Source organism: Archocentrus centrarchus, chromosome 14, assembly GCF_007364275.1.
Source record: "Archocentrus centrarchus isolate MPI-CPG fArcCen1 chromosome 14, fArcCen1, whole genome shotgun sequence".
NCBI classification, from domain to species: Eukaryota; Metazoa; Chordata; class Actinopteri; order Cichliformes; family Cichlidae; genus Archocentrus; species Archocentrus centrarchus.
The window spans coordinates 4,157,655-4,178,584 of record NC_044359.1 but is presented as its reverse complement, the minus strand read 5'-3'; the positions used below and the strand labels follow the sequence as shown (position 1 = coordinate 4,178,584).

Genomic DNA, 20,930 nt, shown 5'->3' with positions numbered 1-20,930 from the left:
ATGCTGGAAAAAGATCCTGAATTAAAAAGCTAAAACTTTCAACCCTCTGCTATGATTTTTTTTTTTTTTTTTTTTTAGGACCGGCAACTCTGGAAATATTCAAAGTATGAAGGTAAAATTTTGCATAGCTTTATCAAATACAATCTCCCTCTTCTTCCGGCTGCTCCCTTTATCACATTTGTATTACTCAGCTTCATTTATCTGACAGCTTTAAATAGCTGCTATTTTACAGCGCCTGATTTGAAACTGCTCTGAAAAAGGCAGCCCTGTGCAATGAACGTGAAACAGTGATATTATATGAAGCTGTTATTTCTATGGTTTCGGATTTTCGGGCTGTGAAGACATGGCGAGATCCCCAACCAAGAGTTCCCTCTCGTGTTGCATTCATAACTATGGGAAACCGTGGAGTCCGGCTTGGGCTCTATTATATATTGTAAAAGTCATTCCCCGTTTATAAATACAACCTTTGCACTGATTTAAATTTATTTGTTAACCCAACTGAAACGCGAATATAAATCCTCCAGGCTGATCTGTCCACATGATTTCGGTTATGTGTGATATCATTACCGCTGGTGGTTCCCGGCATTTATGTATATAATATATATATATAATGCTTCCTTTCTATTGGCAGATCGAAACTATGTAACATCTGCTAATAGCTATTTTAAATAAATGTGTTTGTTACAACAAGACATCCTGGTATTTTCAGCCTCAAGAGGGAAGTTGTCCAGTTTCCGATGACTGTGAATGCACCATTGCTATCCTTGATTCTCCATCTTCCTCCAAACAGGCGAAGGACCAGCCTGCGTCTGACATCCAGGGGAATATTATTTTTCCTTCTCACATACACCCAACAAGGTACCTGAGATATTCCACAGTACATAATTTCTTTTGACCCTGCTGCCATCGCTGTGTGATTTTGTGTCGAATGTATTTCTGCAGGGCTGCTCGTCGTTAGCTACCGCAAAGGCAGCTCCTGGAAGCTGGGCCGCTGCTCACTTTTCTATTTTGACGCCAGATTTAACATAAATAAATCACTCCGTACCTAACTGAAAACGGCAAGTGGATGTCAGAAGCTGCCTGTGTTTGTAGTTTGCAGTTAATATCTGTGGTATCGCTAGAAGTAGCGGAGGTGTTTAGCATTTAGCTAGCGTTAGCTTGGTGGAACCGCTGTGCCTCCCGGTTAATTAACGCTATCCTGATGTTGTGGAGGTCAAACGTCGTCACACACCCAGAAGCGCAGAGCTGTTAATGTCACGGCTAGATTAGGCTCAGATGAAGAAAATGGCTAATAGCAGCTACAGTAAATGTTTAATTGTTTTAGGATGTAACGCTAAGTACGTTTTCTTCACGGTAAAACGGAAGCTGGCTGGCACCTGTAATAATATTGAATCCTTGTTCAGGCGTATTATTACGCAAAGTGTCTTTGAGAGGCAATGTAAGCGTTTCTGTTTGGTAACTAATTGTCATTCCAAAACATCCACCCGTGGCTTTTCCCTGACAGATTGTCCAGGTCACCAGTCCGTCATGAGGCGAACACGGAGCATGGTTATTTAGATCCTGCCTCCACTTTTCTGGGAAGGTTTTTCATACTGTGATCAACCCAGGTAGAGATGATTTGCTTCCTTTCAGCCACAGCAGCTCGAGTAAGGACAGACAAAAATGCTGATTGTGGCAGTTCCTGACTAATAGATGGGGTTCCACGTTATGCCAAATTTAAAGGCGCTGATGCAGGAGGGTGCAACAAACTGGGAAAACTGTTTCTTTATGAACTTGGTTGCGTGGCTGCAACTAACGACTATTTTGATAGTCGATTAGTCATCGACTATTGAAACGATTAGTCGACTAATCGGATTATGAATCACATAATTATGAAATGGCACTTATTTAGCTATCAGCTTTTACATTTTGCATAAGGTTATTTAAAATGTGGTAGTAAACATGTACTTCATTCAAAACTTTAGGTTTGCTGCTGATATAACTTTAACGGTCCATTTTTCCAACCATAAAAATATATATAGTACTTTTTCGTCCCTGTAAAAGTTGGCACAGTTTCATCACCAGTATCCCCATCACTAAACGTGCTGCTGAGTGCTATCCGGTCTTTAAGTCTAACGTCATTTCTGGGTCCAAACGCTTCTAAATAAACAGCAATGATATAACCAATGACTGTTAACTATTAATGATTGTAACATACCTTATCAATTGCAGCCATTTCAGCTTCTCTTTCTCATCGGTAAAATCACAGCTGAGTGTGTTTTTTTCGAGTTAAAACAACCAGGGACACAACATTGCGGAAAATTGATCACGTGACAGTTTGGACCTGGAAATCGAATTCTACATCACTTAACAACCGGATTGCGCATGTGTGAAGCTCGCCAGAGATAGATGGACAGGAAGATGTCTCACTACATTAAAAAAAAAATCACCAGTAATAATAAACGACTATTATCGACAATTAAATTCATCGTCAACTATTTTTATTGTCGACAGTTTCGACTAATCGTTGCAGCCCTAGTGAGTAGGGGCATTTTCAAACTAGCAGAAAACAGTTTTGCCCCAAAGAGAGACTTTAATTATACATTTAATAGCGTGTTTTGGCTGCGGATGCACAGAATAATACACTAGTGGTAAGAAGTTTACATCTACTCATCATGGACATTAATGTCATGATAATTTTGGACTTTTAAGGATTTCTTTGAACTGTTTTTTTCCAGGCTGGAATGATTGTACAGCATACATCTTTAAAACAAGAATTGGGTGCACAGGTTTGAATTAGTTTGGCTTTTCTCTGATCCACACAGGGTCAAAGTATACATTACACCCCCCACTAATATTTGGTTAAAAGTCCCTTAGCAAGTTGTACCTTGACCAGATGCTTTTGGTAGCCATCAACAAGCTTCTGGTATAATTCTGGCTGGATGTTTGACTGCTCTTCTTGGCAGAATTGGTAGAGTTCATTTAAATTGGTCAATTTCCTGACATAGACCGGGCTTTTAAATGCAGTCCACAGTTTTTCATCAGGGTTGAGGTCGGGGCTTTGGGAAGGCCATTCCAGAAGCTTAATCTTAGCCTGCTTTATCCATTCCAAAACCAGTTTTGATGTGTGTGTGTGAGATCATTCTCCTGTTAGAACACACAGTTGTTTCCAAGTTTCAATCATCTAGCAGTTGAGGTGAAGTTGAATGTGGAGGCAGTTCTCCTTCTTCGTGATTCCATCCACTTTGTGTAATGTATCAAGTACCACTGGCAGCAAAACAGCCCCAGAGCTCCACCATGCTTTGACAGTTGGAGCAGTTTTCTTAGGTTTGAAAGCCTCACCTTTACTCTCAAGTGTTGTGTTCAAATAGTTCAATCTTTTTCTCGTCTGACCATCAGACTTTTCTCCAGAAGGCTCGCCATGTGGGCAGCTACAATTTCAGTTGAGCTTGAAGGGGTTGATTTTGGAGAAGGGGCTTCTTTCTTGGTCAGGACCCTCTCAGTCTGTGATATAAACTCGCTTCACTGTGGACAGTGATGGTGTGTTGCTGCAGTTTCAAGTTCATGGCAGGCTCGAGCCTTGGTGGTTCCTGAACATCTTAACCATTTCTTATTATCTGACGGTGACAGTTTGGGTCTCTTCCAGACCTCAGCAAAGGGGTGACACCATACATTGCTGTATGATTTTTTTTTTCTTGTTACTAAGGGGTATCCTACATACTTGTAGCATAGCCTTGTGTATTTCTTGGAATATTAAAGGCTGACTGGATACTTATGTAAATTTCTTTTTTACAGACTAAAGGAGCACAATCATGACGGACTCCAATATTTCACAACAAACAAAAAAGGTGAGTAAGGAAGAGGTGTTGTAGCGCTTCCTTCATGTGGATATGTTTAAGACTGGAAATGTATCAAACAGTACTGCTGTTAACTATTAATGACTCATCTTCCAGGGGAGATCTTTGAATTGAAGGCAGAGCTGAACAATGAGAAGAAGGAGAAGAGAAAAGAGGCAGTTTAAGAAGGTCATTGCTGCCATGACTGTTGGCAAGGATGTCAGGTATGCTACAAGACTGTAACTATGACAGGTTCCACACAGGTATATAATAAAACAGCAGTTCAGCAAATCAAAAAGAATCAGCGTCAGTGATTTCTCAGTTGTGCTGCGTGTTGTCACTGCATATCTTATACAAGAGGAAAGTTTTAGTCAGATTAAAATCCTTCACTCTCCCAAGTAATTCAGCTGCTCATATGTTACTGAGTAACAAGTGAACACATAGCAGAAATTAAGGAATGTGAGCGTTGCTAGAGTGCTTGAAGCTCTGCCTGTTTTGATGCTTTTTGTATGTCTGACTGATAACCTCAGAAATCAGGGAGCAAAAGTGAACTTTGTTGGACTTTTGGATGATCACTTTGCTCTCAGTGTTATTAACAGTGTGCTAAAGCTTTCAGGCATTAAATGGTCATAGTACAATTTTGTGATATGTCAAGTTAAGACCCACTAATCTGAGTTCATCTCAGTTACTCATCCACTAAATTCGCATCTAGCAAGCGGTGCCCTGCCTTCAGGCAGCACCCTTGACCGGAGTATCTCCAGTAGTGAGAGCACAGACAGATGTGAGGAAGCACAGTGACAGACAGTGTCCTAATATTGACCAGAGCTCATTTTGAAAACAACTCTACTGTAAATTCTAACCAGTCATTTTGCTTTGCTGTCAGTTCTTTGTTCCCAGATGTGGTCAACTGCATGCAGACTGATAATCTGGAGCTGAAGAAATTGGTCTATCTATACCTGATGAACTACGCCAAGAGCCAGCCTGACATGGCCATAATGGCAGTTAACAGCTTCGTCAAGGCAAGGCCCAGAGTTAACTGTTTATTAACAACATCCTACACATATCTGCCCGAGGCAGTTCGATTTAATAATGCTGTTTGTTTTTCTGCTACTATAGTTGCTGTTTCACATTACCCATACATGGGTTTACTACAGGCCAGAGGGATTAAGATTGTTGTACAGTTTTCCCAGATATCTTACACACAAGAAAAGTCATTATTTGCTCCACCTTACAAAACGAATCCGCTTTAAGGCCCACTGGTAACGTGCCCCTATAAAATCTTTCTTGGCCTGACCCACAGGACTGTGAGGACCCCAACCCTCTGATCCGAGCTCTCGCTGTCCGCACCATGGGCTGCATTCGAGTGGACAAGATCACAGAGTACCTGTGTGAACCACTGAGGAAGTGCCTAAAGGATGAGGACCCATATGTGAGGAAGACAGCAGCTGTTTGTGTAGCTAAACTTCATGACATCAATGCCCAGATGGTGGAGGACCAGGGCTTCCTGGACTCCCTGAGAGATCTCATTGCTGACTCGAATCCCATGGTAGGTCTCAGTTCTTTTCACCTTGAGCTGTATCTTTCCCACAGTGGTGCTTTGTACCTGTGATTGCTGTCTGAGTTTCCTGTGGATTATCATTATGGTTTCATATCTGTCTTTTAGGTTGTGGCCAATGCAGTTGCTGCCTTATCAGAGATCAGTGAGTCTCACCCCAACAGCAACCTGCTGGACCTCAATCCGCAGAACATCAACAAGCTGCTGACGGCCCTCAATGAGTGCACGGAGTGGGGGCAGACCTTCATCCTGGACTGCCTGTCCAATTACAACCCCAAGGATGAGCGTGAGGCTCAAAGGTAGCAATCTTGTCGACTTTTAATTGGAACTGGACCATTTGTGATATTAGGAAAAGTTACTAAAATCTATTTAAGACCAGACATAAGCCAAACAGTATCACTGTGTGACACCACTGAAAATAATGGCACCTCTTCTACTTCTCAAAGTATCTGTGAGCGTGTCACACCCCGGCTGTCCCATGCCAACTCAGCAGTGGTGCTGTCAGCTGTCAAGGTGCTGATGAAGTTCTTGGAGCTGCTGCCCAAGGACTCCGACTACTACAACACATTGCTGAAGAAGTTATCTCCCCCACTGGTCACCTTGCTCTCTGGAGAGCCAGAGGTCCAGTATGTGGCTCTGAGGAACATCAACCTCATCGTGCAGAAGAGGTATATGGTCATAAACTCCGGAAAAAAGGTTTCATTAAAGGTTGAACTGAAACAGCTACCTACTGGTTTTAATGTTATCTTAAAAAAACAAAACAAAAAAAAAAAATCCTTAATCTATAGATTTAACAATTTGGATCTTTCCTGATTGCATTTTCTTCTCATTTTGCTCTCATTTGTGTACACACACCAATAACAGGCCCTTGGATGCTGAGAAAGGTGGATTTTGTAACAGTTTTTCACCTTCTAATATAATGTTTTTTTGTATAATTAGGCACGCTGAGCCTTTGCAGACACACAGGCTCAACCTTCTTGTCTAACAGCTTGAGCACCATAAACAGCTTATATTACTGTATAACAGGCAGTCATACACATAAAATCCTCCATGACGTCTTTCTTTTGGACTGGGCGCCACACTAATGTGTAATGTATTTATTTTATGCAGGCCTGAGATCCTAAAGCAGGAGATCAAGGTGTTCTTTGTCAAGTACAACGACCCCATCTATGTGAAACTGGAGAAACTGGACATCATGATCCGTTTGGCTTCTCAGGCCAACATTGCTCAGGTACTTGATTGAAAACAAAACTTTAAAGTATACCATAGCAATTTATTGTTCAAAAATCTTTAACATTATTAGTAGAACTTAGATATAAAATAATTGACTGATGTTCTGTCATTTTTCAGGTTCTGGCTGAATTGAAGGAATATGCCACAGAGGTAGATGTGGACTTTGTGCGTAAGGCTGTACGAGCCATCGGACGCTGTGCCATTAAAGTGGAGGTGAGAAAAATGGCACTGCTCAGTTAAACCCCGCTACCCTTGTTTGTTTGTTTAATGCACAACAAAACTGTTGGGACAGCAGCTCCACTCTTTGTGTGAAGTGGTAGCAAAAAAAGAATGAAAGTAAGACAGATACAACCCCGTAAACCAGCATAGATCTGCTGGATTACAACCCCGTAAACCAGCATAGATCTGCTGTCTTTAAATCTAGAGAATTAGTGGCTGCATGTAGTGTTAAAAATAAACTTGTGCAGGATAAATGGATGTCAGGAGGTTCTCCTTTCATGTGTCAGACTCTGTTAATCAAATGCTAGTTTATACCACATAAACTGGTGTTATGTTAGTTATTTTAAACTCTTTTCCTTTAGTAAAGGTGGCATGATGTGTCTGTCCTGTTCCTCTTCAGCAATCAGCCGAGCGCTGTGTCAGCACTCTGCTGGACTTGATCCAGACTAAGGTCAACTACGTGGTTCAGGAGGCCATTGTGGTCATCAGGGACATCTTCCGCAAGTACCCAAACAAGTAGGTTTCTCAAAAATGCTTAACAAGTAACTATCCGGTCTTTTATATAAACTTTTTTAATTAGATGTCCTCCATACAGGATCGTGTAGCTCACATCTGTACATCTCATTTTATGTGGTTTAGTGTAGCGGTGTGTAATCTAATTCTGACCTTGACACATGGTGTTCTTCAGGTATGAAAGCATCATCGCCACACTCTGTGAGAACCTGGATTCTCTGGATGAGCCAGACGCTCGAGCTGCCATGATTTGGATCGTTGGAGAGTACGCGGAGAGGATCGACAACGCTGACGAGCTGCTGGAGAGCTTCCTCGAGGGCTTCCATGATGAGAGCACCCAGGTAGGTTTATTTAAAATGAAAAAACACACAAAAGACAGAATCATGTACATACAAGATAAGAGGGCAGGCCTTGCACAGTTTGGAAAGGCTAATCTTTCTTATACATAAACACTGAGTTGAATTTTATCTAGAGCAGGGGTGTCCAAAAAGTTTGGACACCCCTGCTCTAGAGTAATAAATTTTTTTTTTCACGTACTTTGTCGAGTTGTATTTAATGGTTAATTCCTTTTTTTTTTTAAAGACATTGCCAGTGTTCCCATTATTTGTGATGACCTTGTGTATTATCAGGATGTAAACAAGAAAACATTTTACCCAGAGTATTTAATCTGTTTTGAAGTTAAAATTGAAAGTAGGTGCACCAGCAATGTGGTCAATAATCTCATACTGGGCCAGTTTAATGTAACCACCAGTATTTTGGGTCCCTTAAGCCTGTAGACGTGGAGGCCCCAATGATATACTGAGACCTCTGTGAGTACATGTCTCCACAAAGGTTGTTGGGAGTGGTTTTCCTGTATATTTCCTGTATCGTTTTTATCTGCTGTAGTGCAGGATTGTCCAATCACCAAAGCCCTGAGGCTTTTCCAAAAGAATCCATGAAGTCCTCGTCTCAGATTGGCTCTTTCCAAACTTGTTTGGATCTCGCACAGCTACGATGAGAGGCACCGCATACAAAAGGTGACCATATTCCAATAGTGTGTGCTTGGACTTGCAGGTCCAGCTTACTCTGTTGACTGCATTGTCAAGCTGTTCCTTAAGAAGACCATCAGAGACTCAGGAGCTTGTGCAACAGGTCCTCAGCTTGGCCACTCAGGTGAGTGGCCATATTTCATTCAAGCTTTACATGAGTTTGAGGTTTTTGTTTTGTTTTGGGTTTTTTTTTTTAGTTTTTTTGGCCCTCTCTGAGAAGCATGTCTTTAACATATATGAAAGTATTTGTTCCTGAACTCTGAACTGTGAGACTGTGGTCCTCATGATTTTCTAGTATGTGCTTTCTGCACTTAATAAATATAATTTACAGCACGTGTCGACCTCTCATGCAGGACTCTGACAACCCTGACCTGCGTGACAGGGGTTACATTTATTGGCGCCTGTTGTCCACTGACCCTGTGACTGCTAAAGAGTGGTGTTGTCAGAGAAGCCCCTGATCTCAGAGGAGACTGACCTGATAGAGCCCACGCTACTGGATGAGCTCATATGCCACATTGGTTCCCTGGCCTCCGTTTATCACAAGCCCCCCAGCGCCTTGTGGAGGGAAGCCACGGAATCACCGGAAGCACCTTCCTGTTCAGCACAGCAGGTCAGATACAGATTAAAGTGCCGCATCTGTTTTTACGCAATATCGTGTCTGCCTTTTTTACCAGCTGCAGTTCTGGGAGCAAGGCGCCATCATGCAAACTTCTTCTGATTACTAGCACCACGTACTAAGTAAACACACATGCAGTTCATGCTTCAATATTTGTTTTTTGGGGGGATTATGGTCTGTCATAAAAGTTATCCAGGTTTATTGCACTGAAAATTAAATGCAATAAATTCTTGAAACTGTTCGGAGCCTAACCTTAATAAGCAGTTTGGTTTCCACTGATTATATTTAAATGATTCATGTGGGTCACACCATGCTTTGCCTCTATTTTCCACATATGAGAGTAGAAGAAAATAAATAATTTTTGCATATTTATCCCTTTAATACTTATGTCACAAGGCAATTTGCAAGCCAGTCAGCAAGGTCAGTTCATGAAAACATGCCATTTGTTGACTTTGTGTAGATGAAATTGCATAACTTTTAATTGCCAATTTTATCCATATTGTCTCTTCTTCTTTAAAAGCAATCAGGCAGAAATCAGACAGTAACTGGGGAGTAGTTGTTTTTGCTTGATGCCTGCTGTTATAAGCAGAAGCTCTATAGTGACTCTCCTTGCACTTGCACCATGTTCAGACCAGGGTTATAATAGTTTTGGATTTTACATTATAGTTTAGTTTTAGTTAGTTTTTTCTTTTTTTTCTCTAATTCAGTTAGTTTTTAATTAGTTTTCAGAGTGGTTTTTCTCGTTTTTATTAGTTTTTATTTTGGTTTCATGCTTAGTTTCAGTTAGTTTCAGTATTAGTTTTAGTATTTTCATACCTGATCAGTGCAAGATTCAAGGCACAAAGTGACTATTGTGTAATAAAAACTTGACAAAAGATACAGTTTAAAGAAATATATTCAACAACCAACTGTTCACAAGACAGAAGCACTACATGCTAATGTGTGTAATATTAAGGACACACATGGACATCAACAGGGAGAAACAAAGAAAAAACATGAACTCCCAAACTCAATAAATTCTACAATAAACTCCACAATAAAGTTCAGCATCAGTGCAGCAGATTAACAACAGCTACATGTGGTGTTTGACAAAAACAAACTCTTTGAAGGAGTCAAAGGTCAAATCCAGCTGCATCCTGATGTTCTCACTGATGCTGCTTCTGTTTTGGAGCTAGCTTGGTTAGATGCTCGCTGATTAGACTTGAAGGGTCTTTGCGGCCTCTGTACACAACCTAACGGAAGTTGCCGACCTCATGTCCACATTTCTGCTTGTGTAGCTGGATTGTGTTATTAATTACCTTGTGGTCGTGTGCAGGTGTTTTATATGCAGTGCATGCTGGGACTTCTTTTTTGGTCCTCGCTCTTTGTGCTCAGTTTTTTTGGCTGCAAAACATATTTGTCCCTGTTTTTTTTTTTTTCACTTTCTTCATTCCTTCACGTCCATCCTGACAGTTTCAGCAGTCCTCCAACCAGGAATTTTGTTGACAGTTGTGAGTCCTTAAACTGATGCTTTGATTATTATTCCCTGATTGTTATTCTCTGACTGATAAAGTAGCCGGAAACGCACAAGGACGCAACAGTTTAGTCACAACGTTCTGGGGCTGCATGGACCCGACAAGTAGTCCCGTTTCTCCAGAGGCGCAGGCCAGGTTACCTGGTAGGATCAGAGCGGTTTCTGTAGCCGTTGTGCGATTCTCAGATGGACTTTGATGTTGCTGGTTTTTCCTGACTGAGAGAATGTTCCACACATTTTTCATCGTCCACAACAGACTTTCGATTCTATCTTGCTCTTGTACTCAAGAACCTCCATATACGGGACTCTGCCGCTTTCCGTCGGGCAGGACCGCAGCCATTACTTTGCCGACCAGCGAGTTGAGCGCACGCACATGCGCACTCACTCACACAGTTGTCCTCTGGCGCTCCCAGCTTAAACTCGGAGAGCGGAAAAAATGATTTCATATCAATCCACAAGGCTTAAAAAAAAAAAAAAAAAAACAAGTAAATGAAAGTCAGTTTATGGATAATTTCAGTTAGTTTTAGTTAGTTTTGTAAACTCACAATTCAGTTTTAATTAGTTATTGTTTTTTTTCCTTTTAATTATAGTTTTTATTTATTTCAGTTAACGACAATGTTTTTTCAGTTTCAGTTTTCGTTATTTTGTTCGTTTTCGTTAACTATAATAAGCCTGGTTCAGACACAGGTCTGTTAATCATAGCTCAGTTTCTACTTTACTCACTGGTTTCAAGAACAGGACATTGCCCAACTTTGAAGATATTGCCTCATGTCACACTGATGTTGAAGAGTCAGGCAAAATTTTGTGCGACAGAAGAATCCACAACAGGAAGTTCCCGATTTGTTCCCTGTGTGTTCCTGCTTTAAGCTCACTTCTTCCACACAGTGCTGTAGCACAAGGTCTCTAAGAGTGTGCATGTTGGCTGTCAGTTCAGCAGGCAAACAGATGCCGCAAGGCTAAACACAGCGGGCCGGGTTCGACTCTCCTGCCTTCCTGTCTACTCTCCACTATGCTATCTAACAAAAAGCCCTCAAAAGTAATGTTTAAAAAAAAAAAAAAGAATGAGTGTGCATGTTGTTGCCTTGCCTCATTACTGAATCTTCTGTTTTCCATCCTTTCATAATTTTCCAGTGATCTGTGATATTTTGGAATTCTTGGAATTTGAGTTTCTTCCCGTACATTTATTTTACCAGTCTAATGTTTTCTTATCACACTCACAGCATCGACACAGGTGAGAGCCCAGTGAGCGGTGGGGCCGGCAGGAGCCATGGACCAGCCACATGTGATCCCCAGCCAGGGTGACCTGCTGGGTGACCTGTTGAACCTAGACCTGGGCCCTCCAGTTAATGTTCCCCAGGTCTCCTCCATGCAGATGGGTGCGGTGGACCTTCTTGGAGGAGGCCTGGACAGTTTGGTGAGCATGAACATATTTATACACACATTTACTTACACAGCTTTTGTGCTGCTTTGTCTTTGCAGCAGTGGGTCTGTTCACCTGTTTGGCACATTGTAAGAAATAATAAGAGATTTATTTTGTATTAAAGCTTTGACCCCCATTAGATTCTTCTATTGTGAATATAGTTTACCAGTGGCAGTTATGTGAGGCTGCCTAGTGGTCATCACAGTTCATTGTGAATAGCTCTGTCATCACATTAGGGAAAAATGAGACTGCACAGCCTGTTTTGTAACATCTTAAAAGCAGAATTTTGCCCAAATGAAGCATATAGTTGTCTATATTCTGCTCCTTCTTATGGTTCTTACTGTGAGGAGAATGCTATTCAGACCTTGTGCCTTCTGACAGCAAATTTTCTTTCCACTGGGTTTCATTTGTTCATGTAAATGTGCTTTTGATAACTAATAAGTAACTGTTATGCACATTTACCGCATCTTGCTGTAGCACATATTGAAGTTGTTTGAATACCATAACATTGGTTCATAAAAATGTTAATAGGTGTTTTTTCCCGAGCAGCTGGAATATCTGGATATCTTCATAATCTCGTTGCAGTGCAATTTTTGATTGTCAAATATACCACGCAGAGTTGAATATTTCCCCAGAAAGTGAGGGCTCCTTCTGATGGGTACTACTTGCTAAGAATGTCTCTGTCTTTGTGTCTTTGGTCTGTCGGTAATGTTTGGATGCTGTCTTTGGTGGCCTCTCCTCTCTCCTGTAGCTGGGGGGAGACCTGGGCGGAGGTGTTGGGGGAAGTCCAGCAGTAAGTCAAGACCTTCTGTTTGGCCGTCTGCGTGCTGCATGCTTCCTGAATTTAACCCACCACATTCGTCTTATGCACACATTTTTTTAACAAGACCACACAGATGTTTTGAATGTTTTAGCCCATTTTAGCCCTCGATAGACCATGTATTTAAAATAGTTTGATGCAGGCAAAACTGAAAGCTCTCTCCTTCCCTCAGACATCAAGATGAACACCAGCCTGGATGAATACATCAGTCATTTAGCTGTTAGCAATGTTGCTAGTTCCCTTTCCAAGACCTTTCTTTTAATATTGTCAGATCAACCGTGCAGTAGACTGTTGGATTTTGCTGTTTTTGTGATCTTGAAGTGGCCACTGGCACTTCCTTCTATAAATAGAACTATTTTCCTTCTAAACTGTACACTATTCATAGGTTTCTAAATTATTTCAAGGGGATAGACATAATTGTTGCATCATCGGGACAGATGATGGTTACATTTTGTAGAGCCATTTATAGACTAGAAAGTCCACCAGTGTGCCTTTTAAAGTACTTTGATTTGTTTTCTTTGATTTTTACAGAAATTTGAATATATCAAAATATAAATAGGACTGATCTAAAATTGGTTTATGCACTCTCTTCCATATTGTTGTATAATTGTATATTGTATATTAATCTGAGGTTGATTTGTTTGGAATCAAACTTTTTGAAGGGTAGTGGTTTTTTTAATAATAATTTTGTAATAAATGGGCTCAAACACACAAAACTAAATTTGTAGATCTTTAACCTCACACTTGATTTTTTTTTTCTCTGCGATTTGGCTAATCATGATCTTGATTTGATTGAAATCTTGTTTTTCTTCATAATCACAAAGACTTTTATCAGTGGCTTCTTCCTTTGTTCTGGTCTAAGATTTTCTGTGTGACGATTTAGTAGATTTAAGTATTCCCTGTCACTTCCTGAAATTATACTTTCTTAGATTTTGCTTTTGTGTGTGTGTGTGTGTTTTTTTTTTTTTTTTTGTTGCAGGTGGGACAGAACTTTATCCCATCATCTGTCCCGAACACTTTTGCTCCTTCACCTACACCTGCACCTCCTGCTGCCAGCAGTGGCCTTAACGACTTGTTTGAGCTTTCCACGGGCATGGCCATCACCACAGGAGGCTATATAGTCCCCAAAGCAGTGAGTTCCCACAACTGTATCATGGCAGTTATAACACAGCCTACATGGATAATGAATTAAACGTGTTCAGTTATGTGTGGAGGTATGGGGATGTCTAGGAGAAAGGCCAGTGGACCTTTAAAGAAGAAGAATTAGGGTGATTTTTTTTTTTTTTTTTTTTTTGTTTTTTAGAGCTATATTAACTACAGAGGGATAAAGTTGAACAGCCACGAGGTAACATTTGAAGAGAGAAGTAAGAGAGGCAAGGTTGAGATGGTTTGAACATGTGCAGATGAGGTATAGTGGATATATTGAGCAAAGTAATATCTAGCGGAAAAGAGGAAGACCACAGAGGAGGTTTATGATGTAATGAGAGAGGACATGCAGATTGTTGGGGTGATGGGAAAGGATGCAAGAGATGGGGTGGGATGAGAATGTCTTTCTGTGTTACTGATTGCATTTATACTTTTAATTAGGTGTGGCTTCCTGCAGTGAAAGCCAAGGGACTGGAGATCTCTGGAACGTTCTCTCGCCGCCAGGGTCACATGTACATGGACATGACCTTCACCAACAAAGCCCTGCAACACATGACTGACTTTGCTATCCAGTTTAACAAGAACAGGTTAGTAATGTGACTCAAAGGGAAAGTCATATCTAGCTGCTTATTTTGCTCTTTCAGAAATGTGCAGCTGAGCAGCCATAAATTTTAACATTGTTTGTTTCTGCAGTTTTGGGATGATCCCCACCAGTCCTCTGCCCATTCACACGCCACTGATGCCCAATCAGAGTATTGAGATCTCTTTGCCTCTTAACACCATTGGGCCAGTTATGAAGATGGATCCTCTCAATAATCTGCAGGTACAGAAGAATACATTTCATCAGCAGTGGAACATTCAGAAAGCTGGCTGGAAACACAAGCGCTGAGAACAAATCTTAACATTCACATTAGTTATTGATTAGGCAGATTCAGAGTTAGTGTTCATAACAAGATCCCATACCTGGGTCTGTCTGAAACATTAAGATCTACTGAGACCTGTAATTATGTGTCCTAGAGCTTGTACTTGCAGGAGATTTGTGCCACCTAAAGAGTCTAGTGCCAGGAGGCTGAGGGGCAGCACTGGCAGCAGTATTTTAACCTTTTAATGAGTGTTGGGATGTTGCTTGTTATACTCAAGATATATAATGTCAAACTGATGTTCTCTTGTCTTACAGGTGGCTGTAAAGAACAACATCGATGTGTTCTACTTTAGCGTACTCATCCCTCTCAATATATTCTTTGTTGAAGATGGAAAAATGGGTATGATTCTTAAAACTTTTTAAAACAGCAACAGCACTGTGGCATTATTGCTTAAATGGCAAATTTATATCTTTTACAACTCTTGAAGCAGGACTAAGATTGTTGTTACTTTTAAAATGTTTGTTCAGTCATTTAATTCTCATGTTGGATGTGATTTAATAAAAAGTTTGAGAGTACACGTGAAAATAAAGATTTTAGTTGAGACCAGTTTTAACCTGCTTTTGGGCTGTATTTACATAGTTGCCTTAGAAGTGTTTACAAGCTATAGAATGAAATGAAGTCCATCAACCCTAATGTTCAAAAATAATGAGACTGAATGGAATCGGACAAAAACAGTAAATCCTTTAAAGGGCCTTTAACATCAGTTTCAGTGGTTTGAAACTCTTTATCACTGATGATGTTCATGTTGTTTCTCCTTCTTCAGAGCGACAGGTGTTCTTGGCTACTTGGAAAGACATCCCCAATGAGAATGAGCTACAGTATCAGATAAAAGATTGCCACCTTAATGCAGGTAGACGCATTTGGCAAAATCTCACATTAGGACATAAAATTGTTTCACCTGCGTGTTTGTTTTTTTTTCTTTCTCCTCCACATAACTTGGGCCTGTACTTCTGTAATTGGTTGTTTTTTCTAGCATATCCAAAGAGTAGACAGTGCTTTTACTCATGCAGAATATGACAAATGACAAAATTTCTTCTTTGTTTCAATGATTTAATACATTTTAACTTGATGGGTATAATCAGTGTGTTTGTGCTGAACACATTAGATTAGTGGATAACACATTTCCAGCTGTTGAAAACCTCTCATTTTTAAGACTTCGAAAAATGTTCCAACTTGTCCAAAAGCTTTATTTCTGTTTTCTTTCTCCACCCACATGCTTATCTTTGGATACTTACTTTCTTTTTACCTATGCTGAATGACATCTCCTTTCCTTTTTAGAAGTGGCCAATATTTTGGCCGCTGTGATCCTAGCAGTAGATTGGTTAGCAGCCCATAGTGGCTGATCAGAGCAGTGCTAGAGTTAGAATACCTGTTGACTAAAACCCTCACAAAGCCTGTTTACCTTCTGCCAGTAGTGGACTTTGCATTAGCTCATGCATACATTGGTGTGAGTTCCTTGAAGTGATTATGGTTCCAGTAGTGATAGCACCCTTGTTTGTGTGTGTGTTTATGTGGTTGCTGAGTTGGGTGTGAGTTGTAATCATAACCTGAATGGCCTTGATTCTGGTCTTGCAGACACAGTGTCAGGGAAGCTGCAGAATAACAACATCTACACTATTGCCAAGAGAAATGTAGAAGGACAGGATATGCTGTACCAGTCCCTGAAGCTAACCAATGGCATCTGGATCCTGGCCGAACTCCGCATTCAGCCTGGCAACCCCAACTACACGGTGCAGTATCAGCAGAATAACCAGAATAACCTTCTGTTGTGCTAAATACTTATTAAACATCCAGGTTTTTTTTTTTTTAACACGAGAAGACCTATTCAAACTGTTACATTTTTTGTCTCCTGTGAAGACTAAACTTAACAAAGAAGAAGTTCAAATTGATTAAAGTCAAAATAAATACTGACTCTAAATATTGATCAAAATACTTTTTCCATCCATCTATCCATTTTCTTCCACTTATCTGGGTCGTGGGGGCAGCAGCCTAAGCAGAGAAGCCCAGGCTTCCCTCTCCCCAGCCACCTCTACCAGCTCATCCGGAGGGACCCCAAGGCATTCCCAGGCCAGCCGAGAGATTTAATCTCTTCAGCGTGTCCTGGGTCTACCCCGGGGCCTCCTCCCAGTAGGACATACCCAGAACACCTCACCCAAGAGGCACCCGGGAGTCATCCTAGTCAGATGCCTGAGCCACCTCAACTGGCTCCTCTCGATGTGGAGGACCAGCAGCTCTACTCTGAGCCCCTCCCGAATGGCCGCACTCCTCACCCTATCTCTAAGGTAGAGGCCAGTCACCCTTTGGAGGAAGCTCATTCCGGGTCCAGTGTTCCAGGACCAGGACGAAAACCGCATTGTTCCTCCTGGACCTTACCGGGGAGGCTGAGGAGTGTGATCCCCCAAAAGTTGGAGCACACCCTCCAGTCTCCCTTCTTAACAATGGAGACCACCACCCCGGTCTGCCAATCCAGTGGCACTGCCCCAGATCTCCACGCGATATTGCAGAGGCGTGTCAACCAAGACAGCCCTACAACATCCAGAGCCTTCAGGAACTCAGGGTGATTCTCATCCACCCCAGGGGCCCTGCCACCAAGGGGTTGTTTAACCATCTCAGTGACCTCACCCCCAGTGATGGGCGAGTCATCCCCCTCACCCCCAGACTCTGCTTCCACTACAGAAGGCATGTCAGTGGGATTCAGGACGTTCTTGAAGTATTCCTTCCACCGTCTGACTATAGCCTCAGTTGAAGTCAGCAGCACTCCACCCGCACTATAAACCGTGTGAGTAGAGCACTGAGTTTTTTTCCATAGCCTCACCAAACTCCTCCCACACCCGAGTTTTTGCTTCGGCCACTGCCCGAGCTGCGTTCGGATTGGCCTGCGTATACCTATCAACTGTCCCACAGGCTAACCAAGCCCGATAAGACTCCTTGTTCAGCTTGATGGCTCTCTTCACCTCCAGTGACCACTATCTGGTTACCACCACGACGGGCACCAGCCACATTGCAACCATGGCTCTGAGCAGCAACCTCAACAATGGAGGTGCGGAACATGGTCCATTCGGACTCAGTGTCCTCAGCCTCCCTCGGAATGCAGTTGAAGTTCCGCCGGAGGTGGGAGTTGAAGATCTCGCAGACTGGGGCTTCTGCCAGACGTTCCCAACGCACCTTCACGACACATTTAGGTGCGCGAGGTCTGTCCAGCATCCTCTCCCGCCACCTGATCCAACTCACCACCAGGTGGTGATCAGTTGACAGCTCAGCTCCTCTCTTCACCCGAGTGTTCAGAACATATAGCTGCAGATCTGGTGATACGATTACAAAATCGATCATTGACCTGCGACCTATGGTGTCCTGGTGCCATGTGCACTTATGGACATCCTTATGTTCAAACACGGTGTTCATTATGGACAAACTGTGGTTTGCACAGAAGTCCAATAACAAAACATCATTCGGGTTCAGATCGGGCAGGCCGTTCCTCCCAGTCACGCCCCTCCAGCTCTCACTGTAATTGTCCGTGTGAGCGTTGAAGTCTCCCAGCAGGACGATGGAGTCACTGGATGGAGCGCTCTCCAGCACTCCGCCCAGCGACTCCAAGAAGGGTGGGTGCTCTGAACTGTCATTTGGCACATAAGCACAAACAACAGTCAGGACCCATTCCCTGGCCCGAAAGCACAGGGAAGCAAGCCTCTGTCTACTGGTGAAAACTCAGACGTACAGGCAGGGCCCAGTGACCCTATCCAAGGAAGGGTAAACAAAATACTTTTATATGCAGATTTACAAATGGTTAATAGAGTCGATTACATTTATATAGCACTTTCTTACCTTAATACGGAAAGTCTACTACAATATTCACACGAGAGTCTGGTCAGCTCATCAAGTAGCCTTGCTCAAAGACAGCACAAATCTTCCAAAGTAAAATAACTTCCTTCGTTCCAGATTTACTCTTTTGTTCCTCAGCCGTTCGGTGTAAACACAGCTCTGATTGAGGTCTTAAAACAGCATCTTTACGAGTGTGTTAGTGAAATGTGTCTCCCTTTGTAACTCTGCTCTCTTCACTTCCACAGCTCTCCCTCAAGTGTCGGGCCCCAGAAGTGTCTCAGTACGTCTACCAGATGTACGATTCTGTGCTGAAGAATTGACCTGCTTCAACACTTGGCAACTCATCCTGACAACAAACCGCATTGTTTTTATATTTTTTCTGTATGTGCAGCTGACTGCCAAAACAAGAGAATCCAAACAGTAAAAGATGGATACTAAGCAATTTTGGACATTGAGTTTATTTTTTCTCCAAGAGATCAACAGGGTAAATATCAGATGAGACAGCGGTATTGGAAGTCATTGCCAAATGTGCTGTTGACATTTCCTTTATTTTGGCAGTTGAAAGCATCATTAGATCCTCTTAATTCTACCCCTGATTTTACATTTTTATGTCTCAGAGAAAACGCTTTTACCATTCCATCCTCAACTTTAGCATCTTATTGTTGTAAAGATGTGTCTGATGATGAAATTGTCCTGAGTGGGGAAAAAAGTGACGTTTTTGTGATTTTGTTTAGCTCACACTTCTTTTGATTCACATCCAGTTTTGAGCCTGGCTTTGCTTCAGTTGTACCTTCAGAGTAAACATAATGTTCATTTGATTTGAGCTGATGTCTGACAACTTGCGTCACATCCAGTGGGATTGCTTAATATTTGTGCAGCATTTAGTAACAAATGTTACCTTTTCTTCCCTTAGTGTGCAGCACTGTGCACTAACTGAGAAACTGTGAGGTGTTTAGACACAATGCGGACCAGATTTAAGAAATAAGAGCACTAGCAACTCTGCAACTGCAAAATCCTGGTGTTTTATCGTTGTTTCCGATGCTGTTTCTGGTCTTCATGGCGGAGTGGACGCATAGAAGGTTGGATGGCTGTAAATGCAGCCATCCAACCTTCACAAAGATCTAAACCTTTTCCCCTCAGCCTTCAGCACATCTTTGTTGACACTCCACCTTTTCCTGACGTGTTCTGACAAAATATAACTACAATATAAAATCGTATGAAGTAATCAGAAATCTTCAAAAGCAGAGCAACGCAAGCTGTCATTTAGACTGTTAAAAATCTTAGTTTTACAACCACTACACAAACCACAATAGCTGATTTTGTGTTCACACTCCAGTGCCACTGATTTTTTTTTTTTGGACAGCCCCTTTTACTGCAACCACACTTTATACAGCTACATTGTCATTCCTATTTATTGTGCATCTACCTCTGTGTTTTCACAGGTTTTATTGTCACATTAGTGTTCCTTCTGTGCTGTGCTTTAAATGTTATTCGAATGCCAGTGGTTTATTTTTTTTGTTGCTTTTTTTTTCACCTATACTGTGGCAAATCAGTTAAGTCAGACTCACAGGACCACACATTGATGTAAACGAAATGCCAAGTTTATTTTTAATACTCTGTCAATAAAACCTTATAAAGGTAGCATAGTGTGAGCTATATGAACATTTAGAGTGCATATGCCCAAAGCCCCAGAGTTGCACTGTAGGCCAGTAATGGTGTAGTAGGAAAATGTTTGATAAGTATGTATGAAAATGAAGCGTTGCCTCTATTAACCCCCCCCCCAATGTGTAAGTTGTGTTGGTGACATTTTCGTACATGAAGTCAGAACATTATTGTGCCTGCATGAGCTCTCTGTCATTTTATCCTTTTTTCATCCCAGCTGTGGATTTGCTCTAGTTTCAGTGTTCGGCTCCTGACCTCCTGACCTCCCGTCTCCGTTGTAGAACTCTTGTTCTACAACAGTCTTAAACACACTCCTGCAAATAGAAATGCATCCAAAGCTGTTGGCAGAAACACACAATGTATGGCGAGGTCTGTCACAGCATCTTATGAAATGGAAACGTTTGTGTCCTTGCTGTAAGCCAGTTGTAAATGATTTGTAATGGTCATAGTACCACATCTCGTGTCAATAAATCGTCAAACCCGTGGTCGATTGTTATTTTTAGTGTTCACACCGTGGAGGCTGATTGGAGCTGAGGACAACGGGTATCCTTTAAACGCCATCTGGAAGGAACCGCTTTGGCTTTGTGTCTGTGGGAAATGTGAGGAGTACCGTAGATTCCTGCTGAATGGGAGACTGAGGAGAAACTC

At 41.8% G+C, this 20,930-nt stretch overlaps 1 protein-coding gene across 1 annotated transcript; it reads left to right on the top strand.

Annotated features, from left to right (window-relative positions):
* Positions 1-1,527: 1,527 nt before the first annotated feature.
* LOC115791946 (AP-1 complex subunit beta-1-like) lies at positions 1,528-20,766 on the top strand. The gene is given in 27 exon segments (XM_030746255.1): positions 1,528-1,532; positions 3,775-3,827; positions 3,933-3,997; positions 3,999-4,039; positions 4,699-4,834; positions 5,116-5,361; positions 5,479-5,669; positions 5,817-6,038; positions 6,481-6,601; positions 6,721-6,816; positions 7,223-7,338; positions 7,511-7,676; positions 8,389-8,487; positions 8,717-8,795; positions 8,798-8,917; positions 8,920-8,937; positions 8,940-8,973; positions 11,713-11,740; positions 11,742-11,906; positions 12,664-12,705; positions 13,712-13,864; positions 14,320-14,465; positions 14,572-14,701; positions 15,056-15,140; positions 15,565-15,651; positions 16,377-16,531; positions 18,866-20,766. Coding segments are annotated over 27 exon segments (2,874 nt in total). The 3' UTR covers positions 18,941-20,766.
* The last annotated feature ends 164 nt before the right edge of the window (positions 20,767-20,930 follow it).